Source organism: Rutidosis leptorrhynchoides, chromosome 4 (assembly GCF_046630445.1).
Source record: "Rutidosis leptorrhynchoides isolate AG116_Rl617_1_P2 chromosome 4, CSIRO_AGI_Rlap_v1, whole genome shotgun sequence".
Taxonomy (NCBI): Eukaryota; Viridiplantae; Streptophyta; class Magnoliopsida; order Asterales; family Asteraceae; genus Rutidosis; species Rutidosis leptorrhynchoides.
The window spans coordinates 17,006,713-17,018,435 of record NC_092336.1 but is presented as its reverse complement, the minus strand read 5'-3'; the positions used below and the strand labels follow the sequence as shown (position 1 = coordinate 17,018,435).

Here is an 11,723-nt window from a genome sequence, read left to right as displayed (position 1 = left end):
GGATATATACCCATTTTATGTCTATAAAAATTATGCAAGATGTTTGTAGCTTTTCTCCCATAGAAGGATCTGGTAGGAAATAATCAAATAATCTATGGAAAATGCTAAACGTAATCCTTAGGGCTACGTTAAAGCATACCAAAAATAATTTTATTCCATTTATATAACTCAACCCTGCCATGAATAACATTAATGCCAAAGTTATATAAGAAAAGTCGATATTAAAAAAGGAATACTTATACTTTGTAATTAATTAACCGGAGTTTTCAAACTTAAATTTGGTATGCTTAAGCGTAGCCCTAAGGGCTACGTTTAACATTGTCCATAATCTATATATAAGTAATCAAATGAGCTGACACTAAGGTCATCGAAGACATTAATTTTTTATAAAATCGAAATCGAATTTGAATTCACTTTGTTTTTTGTTAAATTGCAGCTCAAAATTCTGGACTTATTCCATTCCATCCGGTAAGGGTAAAAATGGGTAATGGGTCCAAGACTAAAATGTGGAAAGATACTTGGTTGGGTAATGAACCTTTATGCTCTCGTTTTAACAGAATTTTTCATTTAGATGTTGATCCAGACTGTTTTGTTGCGGATAGAAGAAGTAATAATTCATGGTTATGGCATTGGAATAGAGAGCAACTAGGTGGTAGGAATGATTCTGTTTTGGTCGAATTACATCAGCTTGTAGATGCAGTTTCAGTTTCAAAAACGGAAGACAAAAAATATTGGATTTTAAGTCCTCATTCGGGATATTCGGTGTCTAATACAAGGAGGTTAATAGATGATGTTCTCTTACCATCGTTACAATCAAGTACGAGGTGGAGTAAGTCGATTCCTAAGAAGGTAAATATTTTCTTATGGCGTTTATCTATTAATAGATTGCCTACGAGATGGAGCCTTGTTAAACGTGGTGTAGAGATTGGGGATATCGGTTGTCCTCATTGTACTTGCGGTTTGGAAGATGAATCTCATATTATGTTTACATGTTTACTTGCAAAAGAAGTTTCGGGAAAGATATCTATTTGGACAGGAGTCGATACTAGCATGTTTGACTCTTGGACATCATGGGTGACTTGGTATGATCAATGGCAAACTAGCGGGTCTATAAAAAATCGAATGAATGTTATTGTGGCGGCTTTACTTTGGATTCTATGGCGATTTCGCAATGATGTCATTTTTATGGATGATAGGGCGAAGAAGGCGGATATTTTTGATTCTATTCGTGATGTATCTTATGTTTGGTTATCGAGTCGATGTAAAGATATGTTGAATTGGAACAATTGGCTTATAAAGCCGTTGTAACTGTTGTATTTGTGTTTTGCTTTTAGTTTCTTGCTAGAAGCCGTCAATAAAGTTGCAGTTGTAAAAAAAATGTGAAAGTTTCTTTGGTATTTATGTTATAGTTTTATGGTAAAAAAAATATTCCGTAAAAAATAAACAAATGGAAAATAAAATCAGTTACGGTGAAATCATTTATCAAAATCAAATATTACCGTTAGAAAATAGTTAAATTTACGTGTAAAACCGCGTTTATTTTTGTTTATTTTCCCCTTGACTTGCACCTTGACCAGCCTTTGATTAACGCAATCCATATGTATAAATACACGGCATTTATATATATTTTTTTTTTATCTCATCTCACTTCTCATCTCATCTCACTTATATATAATTAGAAAACTTTTATGATGCCATTAGGTATGAAAAAAATTCACATGGCAGCACCGCACACCATTAGATGCATTTCCTAAATTAAATCTCAGCCATTTAAATTGTTAATGGCGTCATTAGCATTACTAATCGGCAGTTAAGGTTTATAATTACCCTCCTGCCCTGAATTAATACAAATAAAAAAAATAGTACCGCTAAAATTGGGGAAAACAACTTATCTGGCGTTAAATTAGGGCAAACAACTCTAAAACCGTCACACACACGTTCTCTTTTCACTCTCCTCTCCAATTGTCTTCGAGTTCTTTATAGCAAATGAAGTCTTCTCACATCTACCATATCTTAAGTCAGGTATGAAATAACTGTTGTATATTCTAAAAATTTATTTCTGTTTGATTTGTATGTTCCTTTCACTACGGATTAAGAAAGCCAAATAAGTTTTGTGAGAATCGCGATTTCGGCTTTCCATTATCAAGCTTTGCTGACGGTCAATCACAGACTTCCGTGTTAGGTTCGTAATTCATATGATTTTGTTTATTATTATTATTATAGTACATTAAATATGAAGAACACTATTATTAGATTATTCGTATAGGGTACAACTAAACCATCTTACATACGATGATGAAGTTATATAGTTTAATCTCAAAACATTACACATGTTATGACTTATGCGAGAATCATCGATTACAATAAACAGCAGTTAATGAATATTACAAAATTGCACTCCATGTGTTTGATGATATACTCGAGATACATGTTATATGACGTTTAACATTGATGAATATAATTAAGTCTGTTATACTTTTAGAAATCTTGCATAAGCCTTTCATTTATAGTTGTATGATTATGGGACAGGTACTCTGAATTAATCAAGTTATGCATATCTTCATATATTCTCTATAATCAGTAGTACGATCAGTTAGTTATCCAGCTACGTAAATGTTGTGTTTTTTCCGTAAGAAAGATGTCATTAACATGTGGTTAGAATGATTAAAGTTACCAACTTGATTTGTGTAAGTTTTTTTGGAATCCTTATCGAATTACAAAAGTCACCAACTTGATGTATACTCTGTATTTCAGTGTATGAATATTGAATGTAAACTTTAATTTTTTGTGTTTGCAGTCTGTTATTAACTCTAATTAAATATGGGCAGGATGCAACAAGGTTGGTGATGAAGGTGGTTTTGCTCCTAATATTCAGGTAATCATAGTTTTGCAGTTTCATATATCACTTTGTTCACCAGTTCAATTTTCTAGCACAACTTTATAGCGGCTTCTAACATTATAATGTGGGTTTATTTGTCTTAGAAAACAAAAAGGGCCTTGAGTAGCTCATGACAGCTATTGCTAAGCTGGTCCGACTTGTGGTGGTATTTAATTTCAAGAGTAAGTATAAATTATGTTATAGTAAATCAAGATTCGGGTTGAGTAATAAATCAAGTAGCCTATTGTGTCCAGGCAATATCCATTTGAGCAATATTATTGAGACGCACTATCGAAAAAATACCTGAGAATGTCGTGACAAAGTTCATATTGTTGGATACGATCTTTAGGTCACTAACCCTACAGTTATAATTTTTGCTTCTAATCTTTAAATACTCAAAAGCTTAGATTTAATGTTCACTAACCTTCTGGATTGTATAAACTCACCTAAATTACATATTCAAATTGTGTTACAGAGAGTTAAGATGAAAATCTCCAAGAAGACTTGTGACACCCTTCTCCTCAAGGTATATCAATAACTATTTGTTTCGTGCTTTACCGCTTGGCAATTTTGGCCCATTTACTTATACACGTAATTCCCGTTTACGACTGATCTAAAATGGGTGAACAGATGAACTTAAGGCTAAAAGAAAATGTGTCAAGCATGTCAAAATCCTTTTAATTGTATTTTCTGACATATAACCTCTTTACTAATTCAAAACCAGATGCAAACAACTCAAAAGGTTTTATTCTCTGATGTGATATTTTACAAATATAATATTTTGTGTTAAGTCTAAATTCGATGAAGTTTAGACTGATATTATTTTACATGTGTTTTGATCAAATCTTCATACATTCCTTCACAGATAACAAGAGATGTTCAGTTTGTTGATTCAAATATCCAACTTTAGACAAGTTATCCGATGATTCAATAACGTCAACGATTATTTGAGACTTATTCGAACCTGGTATCGTTTATTAATTAAAAATCCACATGTTGAGTTTGATTTTTTTAAATATGTTATTACTTTATACACTCTATTTTGACCATTGCAATGCTTAGTGTAGACCAAAAAGATCAAAGATCTATATAATTTAATGTTTGTAGCTTAATCAGGCCACCCATTTGATGAATACATGGATGATGAACAATTCGCTTGTATATCACATGCTTAAAATGTTAATTGGTGACACTGAAAGGCTGCCGAAGGAGATGGAACTTGCAAATAGGCTGCTTGGATTTGGTTGGGTAAGATTTGCCACGAATTCATGTGATCATCTTGGTTATCTTCAATTATAAGTGATCTTGTCGTTATATTCCATTATATATGTTGGTGACAAATTATGGATCCAAGGCATGTATAGATTAAAAGGGTTGCGCCTCTTTTGTTAATGTTCTATAACAGTTAGAGGTGGCAAACTAGGTGGGTTGGGGTGGTTAGAGGTAATGGGTCAAGTTGGGCTTTCGTTCGTTGTATTAGTACAGGGCAACATGGGTCGGGTACTTGAACAGACCCACATATTGTTCGTTTATGTAGAGTTGTGCGTATGAAGAATACACTTTGGGTGACCTTTGACCCACTCGGTCGTGGTTGTTGTATGCTCCTTTGTTTTCTAGTCTCTTTTCGAGACTAAGATGTGTTATAAAGTTTTTGTTTTCTTGCCAAAATAAATAAATAAAAAATAAAATGAAAGAGTCATGGTCAGGAAATGAGTCATTCCTAGGGGGTAATACATGGTGGGTGATGAAAAATCAATGTCCTATGGGAATTGAAGTTGCGATATTGACGTAATGAAATTGTTTGATCTTATAATGTTGGTTCACACGTTAACATACAAATATTGTTTATTTTGGTATTGCAAAACTAATAGAAGGGTTTATGGGATGTCAATGTTGTATAGGTCTTGACTGACAACATTGATGTTTGTTGAAGATGCAGGTGGAAGTGGTGCTCAACTTTTTAGTTTCAGTTTAAGATGATGCGCAAGAAGTTAATAAAGTTATTGGAACTGTCGCTACTGGATTGAATCTTGTGTGCATAAACTTTGATCATTTAATGTAGATGCATTTGTGTTTTGATTCACATTTTGAGACAACTAGAGCCAAAATGGATTAATGATAAACTTGCGGTTACTTATTTCATATAACCATAATTTTACAATTTTGTACATATACTTAAATTAAATGTCTAACAAATTTACAGTAACACTTTCTCATATAATTCCCCGATAAAACAAGTTAGAATGATGTTCTCTCTCAACTCTAAGTACATATGCACTTTGATTTATAGACATTCCTATTGAAAAAATATATGATGTCAAAGTCTTATAAACTAGTTTTTTTTTAAAGCAAACTCCCACACCCGGCATTCATTATCATTATCATTATCATTATCATTATCCCCCAAATTAGGGTTCGCACTGTATCCCCCAAATTTTTACTCACGCTATCTACAGATTTAGGGTTTTTTCTGGGGCATTATGTATCCCAATTTCTGATTTCTCTCTTCGAATTTAGATTTATTATTCGATGTTTTGATTGAATGATGATGTCAACCGTTGTAGCAGGTATTCAACAAACGCTCGGTGCTTGCGAACGAAATCCCCTTAAATTTGGTACGACTAGAATCGTTCATGCCCTTTTTAAAATTTCTCATTGTTGATCTTGATATACTCTGTTATATAATAATGCTAGAGTTTTTAAATAATCACTAACAATCAGAATCCTTGTCCTAATGTCATTTGATATTTGATTTAACGTGATTTATTCCCCAAGAATGATGCTACATTTTTTAAGAATAACCTAGATGTTGAATTGAATATATTCTACCACATGGGATTACAGCAATCATATATGTATATGTCTGATCATGTGAACACTAGTGTTGATTCGTTTGTATCTGTTATATATATTTTTTGTTATATGTGGTTGTTGATTATCTTTAATACTTGTACTCGTGGATGTTGGGACTAATGAGAAGACTGTTGAGATTTTGGATCCTGGGACATTTATTTGCATCTTTGCAGCTTCTCACGTGTATTTTTTAAGTCCTTTTCAATATTTGATTTATTCTTGGATTATATCTTCTTCTTTTTTTTCTTTTCTTTTTTGATAGATTTGTTTTTGATTTCAGTTCTTGGAAATTTGTGTGGAATCTGTGGCCTGTTTCATGAAAATGTCCCAGTTTGGACCGATTTATGTTTTTGGTGGCACTCGTGCTGGGAGTGGCTTGTTATGGATACAGCAGGTTTTGATTTTGATTTATATTATCGTATAATCTGTGCCTTGTGCTTTTTCTTTAAATACTTTTGGATGCTGGGACTGACTGGTGACAAGATTGTTGATTCTTTAATCTACAGTTGTGGGACATTTATCCGCACTTTTATAGCTCCAGAGGTGCATTTCTCTAAATTTGTTTTCCGTATCTGATTTCTATTTGAATAATATCTTTTTGTTTTTCATATTTTAATTTGTTATTTTTGTTTTGGTTTCAGCTGTTGGAATTTTGCAGGGCATCTGCAGCTTTCATTATGCAAATGTCCCAGTTTTGACCCAATTTATTGTTTTGGTGAATTGTTTTAGTAGCGCTTGGAGGTCTTGTTTTATCTTCCTGCCATTGCTTGTACATATGTTTATTGCAAACATATCCAGGCTTCTCATTACTAGTCTAGTCAGCTTCCCCTGAGTATTACGTTATAGAAGTTTCGCCAAAGCTAAAGAAGGGGAACCTGGTGGTTGTTGATGGAAGCTGTCTTCATGTACTAGTATATAACTATTATAGTATCTGAATATTCAATTTGTTTTATATCAGAAACATTTCTTACCCCTAAACATGTTTGTTTCCCTGCGTGTATTGGTTTCAGTGTATGAGAACAAGAGTTTAAAACTGATGGCCACCTCGTGTTGAGTTGAGTGACACTGGAGAGCGTATCCAAGGTACTTTAACTTTATCCATGTAAACCATATTCATAATACATCATCACTCAAACAAACTTATAAACTCACATTGTACCTACTCTACCTAGAGTGGGTTGAAATTGCCACATGCAGTTTGTAAAGTGATTAACATGAGCTTGGTGTATGCTAAACATCCTCTCTTAAATTTTCTAATTATAAATTATGCTTGGTTAAGTAACATTTTTCTATGTTAAGTTTTTAAAATTCTTTTGTATTTTTTTGGACAGGAAATTTTCATCTAAACGTAATATCATATAGCCTTGGAGCGGAGGGACACAAGACATAGTTTCTTAAATCTAAGCCAATCTCATTACTTTCAGATTTAATCTCATAATGCTCTTTGTACCAACTATAAATCAAATACTGACAATGAGTTGAGGAAGATGCATTCTTTCAGTTCAACAATGATGAGGGTTCTTGATGGCCAGATTATTCAAGTTTGGTCATGGGACATCGGCTCTATGGGATGGCGACTTCATAATTTTATCGGTCTGACAGGTGAATTTAATTCTTGATGCTTTTAAATGGATTTTATGTTATTAGATGGACAATGTTTCTCCTATGAATGTCGAGTTATATGATACATATCTTAGTAATTATTGAAGCAGTAGTAGGAAAAATACCGAATCGTCTAAAAACTTCGTTGGTTTCCGTTTCCTGAAACCAGTATTTGTAGTATGTGTTTAGCAGAGTTGGGAAAATGGACGGGTTAGATAACGGGTCAAAATAGGAAATAATTCTATATATTCGTCTGTACGTGCTGGATCAGGTTGACCCGAAATAGTATTTATCGAAATAGACCTTAAGATAATTCAAAGTATGAACCATTCTTTATTCTGTTAAATGTAATTAGTTGAACACTTATGAATAGCATAGAGATATCAAATGTCAATCAACCCTTCAAAAATTTTACTTTGAGAGCGTGTTTGGGCGAAATTAGCTTGAGCTTATAACTGGAGCTGGAACTTATAGTTGAAGTTTATTTTTAAAGTTAAAAGTTAGAGCTTATTATTTTAATGAGTGTTTAATAAAGTAGCTTTGTAAATTGACTCAAATGACAGCAAAATATATACATATTAAATAATTATGCTAAGGATTATGTAATTTAATAAGTCATCCAAACATATGGTGAAGACCCTCACGGCACTTGCACCATTATTAAAAAAAGGGAATAGTATTCAACTTGCGAATAATTCTCTTACCGGAGTCATCCCACAAGAGATTGGGTCAATCAATTTAGTCAAATTGACAAACCTTGACTTTTCTGAAAATAATCTTATTGGAGTCATCCCTTCTTCTTTTGAAAACTTTACCAATCTCAAATACCTATACCTGTATTCAAATAACCTTTCAGGGTCCATCCCACCCGAGATTTCTCGGGCTCGGGATCTCGTACATGTCGAGCTTAGCTATAATGAACTTTCAGGTTCTATCCCTATAAACATTCAGAAATTTTACTTCATTAGCAATATTTGATATCTACTTGAAGCAAATATCAGCGTCGATTCCAGATTTTTTTGCAAATTACACCAAGCTTCAAATCTTAAACTTGCAAATCAACGAACTCACAGGGTGCATAACAGCTGAACTGGGAAAGAGAACAGCTCTTTCCGCATTCAATCTGTTCTATAACAGTCTTAGCGGCTCAGTTCCTCAAAATATGAATTTCGCAATGATGGAAGAATGTGAATTCGGTGGAAATAATCTCTCGGGTCCTTTACCAAATGATATATGTGTATCTGGACTTCTTCAAACTTTCGTTTTATTCGATAATTTCTTCTCAGGACCTGTACCGAAGAGCTTAAAAAACTATAGCAGCTTAAACAAAATTCGGATAGAAAACAACCAACTGACCGAAAATATCTCCGAATATTTTGGAAAGTATCCTGCTTTAGATTATATGGACTTAAGCAGCAACACATTCTATGGAGAGGTGTCTAGTAATTAAAACAACAATAAGCTAGGAGGAGCAACAAGGTTAGTTCAACTTCATTTATCATCAAATCACTTTATCGGTGAAATCCCAAATAGCTTACGAAGTTTAAGCTCATTGACCAAGTTGTATTTAGACAACAATAAGCTATCAGGTACAATTTCTTCATCCTTAGGAAATCTCTACAACTTGGAAGAACTTAACCTGGCAAAAAATACTCTTAGCTACCCAATTATAGAAAACTTAGGCGACCTTTTAAAGCTAAGGATTCTGAATTTAAGTAATAACCAAATCTTGGGAGATATTCCAGTATTAATTTCCAAGTTAAGTTCACTAGAATCTATTGACGTTAGCGTAAACAATTTGATTGGAAGTTTACCGTCACAGCTTGGAGTTCTAAAGAATCTACAAACTTTAAACCTTTCTCACAATAACTTCACAGGCTCTATTACGTCGAGTTTTACAACGATGGTAAGTTTAACCACAGTTGTTATATCTTACAATCAGCTAGAGGGACCACTTCCAAATATGCGAGTATTTAAAGACGCTCCAATGGAGTCATTAAGAGGTAACAAACGGTTATGTGGAAATAACACAGGGTTAGATTGTCCCATCCAACAGAGTAATCAAACTCAAACTCATCATGGAAAGAAGGTTCCTAAAGCAATTTTAATTGTAGTTCCTATGTTTCTTTTAATTGTTATCGTATTGCTATTACTGTATCTTCGTATAAGAACGAAAGTATATAGCAATGTGCCCCAAACGACACAAGCAAACCCTTTTATCATATGGAGTTATGATGGAACGGCGGTGTATGAGAGCATCATTGAAGCTGTGGAGGGCTTTGACTCCAAGTATATTGTTGGAGTCTCTGGATACGGTGCTGTTTACAAAGCGGAATTGTCAACACTAGTTTTAGCTGTGAAAAAACTCCACGTGCCAGAATATGGGGATTTGTTGAATTTGAAAAGTTTTGAAAATGAGATCCGAGTGTTGACAGAAATACGTCATCAAAATATTGTTAAGCTCCATGGATTTTGTTCACATTCACGACACATTTTTGGTATACGAGTTTTTGGCAGGTGGGAGCGTAAGGACGGTACTAAATGATGCGGAACATGCAATTTTGTTTGATTGGAAAAAGAGAGTGATGGCTATTCAAGGCATTGCAAAGGTCTTATCTTATATGCACCATGACTGCGATCAACCAATAATTCATAGGGACATATCAAGCAGTAATATTTTATTCCATTTAGAGTGGGTTGCTCATGTTTCTGATTTTGGCACAGCCATGGTATTAAAACTAGAGTGATGGCTATTCAAGGCATCGCAAAGGTCTTATCTTATATGCACCATGACTGCGATCAACCAATAATTCATAGGGACATATCAAGCAGTAATATTTTATTCCATTTAGAGTGGGTTGCTCATGTTTCTGATTTTGGCACAGCCATGGTATTAAAACTAGACTCATCTAATTGGGCTTCATTTGCATAAACGTTTGGCTACATTGCGCCAGGTACCCTAAAGCATACATTAAAGATTAGTAATTCTAGATAGCTAATCTGGCTACTCATGTTTAGCTATGTATTGAAAAATTGGCATACAGGATGGAGGTGACAGAGAAGTGTGATGTTTTCAGCTTTGGTGTTTTAACATTTGAAATTTTAATGAGAAAGCATCCAGGTGAGTCATTGATCACCTCGTTACCAGACATACAAGAGATATCTCTGACTGAAATTTTAGACCTGTGGAGAAAGATAGAAACTGATAATGACATAATGCTCTAAATCTTTCTCGTCTTACAAATGATACATACAACCTATTTATAGATACAATAAGGATTATTTCAGAAGTCTTTGTTAGACAATTGAACCCGTGAATATTATTAATAATATTGGATATTATTAATAATATTGGATAGTATTTATAGAGTACATAGAACCTTAACTATCCTAACCCTAATGGACCGTAAGCCCATGATACATTTTGAACTTGGGCCTAACATATTATCTAACACTTTCCGCAGTCCAAACGGCGAAATCGCAAATGTCTGGACTGGAGTTAAAAGAAAAAACTAACAAATAAAAAAAGTGACAATTATTTTTTTTGTTCTTTGTTTGTTGCACTGAATAAACTGATATTCGCTGATTTGGTTGCATTGCTTGACTGCGTTTTCTTTTCCGTAGCGCTATTTTTTTTGTTACGCCGTGGCTTGCTTTGCTTAGCCTAAGGATTGAGCAGAACTTGGGCTTAGAACTTTTATCACCGATATAATCTTCATCAACGCTGCAAATAAGATTTTTAACAAATATTCCTCTTTTTTTTCGGGGTTTGGAACCTAGTCAAGGCTCATCCCCACGCCGATTAGGGTTTTATTTAATAAAGAAAATAACTAAACAAAATAAATAAATACATAAAAGGGTAAAGATAGAGGGCCGGTAGGTATCGGGTTCCATGAAGCGGCAAGATTACTTTAATTATTTTCTTTGTAAAAATCAATAGCAAAATTAGACGGCTATTTTACTTTCCATTACTTGATGGCCGCTATTTTTATTACTTGGGTTACAGCAAGGTTAAGAAACAAAAGAGAAAAAAAAAAAAAAATGTAAAAAGGATTGGAGGCTGTGGAACATGAAAAGAAAAGGAGGCGGCTAGGTGGATGGCTAACACCTGATGACACCGGTTACGCTGGATTCTTCATTTGTTGTTGTTGTTGTTGTTGTTGTTGTTGTTTTGTGCTGCTTGATTTGAGATTGGCTAATAATAAAGATATAAGAGTATAGAGAGAGATGGTGATGTACGTATATTTAGAAGAAAGAGGCTCACGGCTGTGACTCTGTGAGCTTGTGAGGGATAGATAGGTTGACGGGGTGGTGTAGAGCAGCGGCTCGTGACGGTTGACTAGGTTTCGGGATCAAACCCTAACTATCCTAACCCTAATGGACCCTAAGC

The 11,723-nt window shown here is 34.1% G+C and overlaps 1 protein-coding gene, 1 long non-coding RNA gene and 1 pseudogene across 7 annotated transcripts; all 3 read left to right on the top strand.

The window, feature by feature from the left end:
* Positions 1-480: 480 nt before the first annotated feature.
* Positions 481-1,308, top strand: LOC139840444 (uncharacterized). The gene has a single exon (XM_071830710.1). The coding sequence runs from the start codon at positions 481-483 to the stop codon at positions 1,306-1,308; it is 828 nt and encodes a 275-aa protein (XP_071686811.1).
* A 582-nt stretch (positions 1,309-1,890) lies between these two features.
* LOC139840135 (uncharacterized) lies at positions 1,891-4,977 on the top strand. 6 transcript variants are annotated; one of them, XR_011757243.1, is made up of 7 exons: positions 1,891-2,182; positions 2,829-2,875; positions 2,983-3,060; positions 3,354-3,404; positions 3,744-3,845; positions 3,995-4,126; positions 4,818-4,977. It is a non-coding gene; the product is annotated as an uncharacterized lncRNA (long non-coding RNA). The 6 variants fall into 6 exon arrangements; XR_011757242.1 differs by having other exon boundaries at positions 3,133-3,404; XR_011757245.1 differs by having other exon boundaries at positions 2,983-3,227.
* A 2,994-nt stretch (positions 4,978-7,971) lies between these two features.
* On the top strand, positions 7,972-10,558 carry LOC139840443 (MDIS1-interacting receptor like kinase 2-like; annotated as a pseudogene).
* Positions 10,559-11,723: the final 1,165 nt, after the last annotated feature.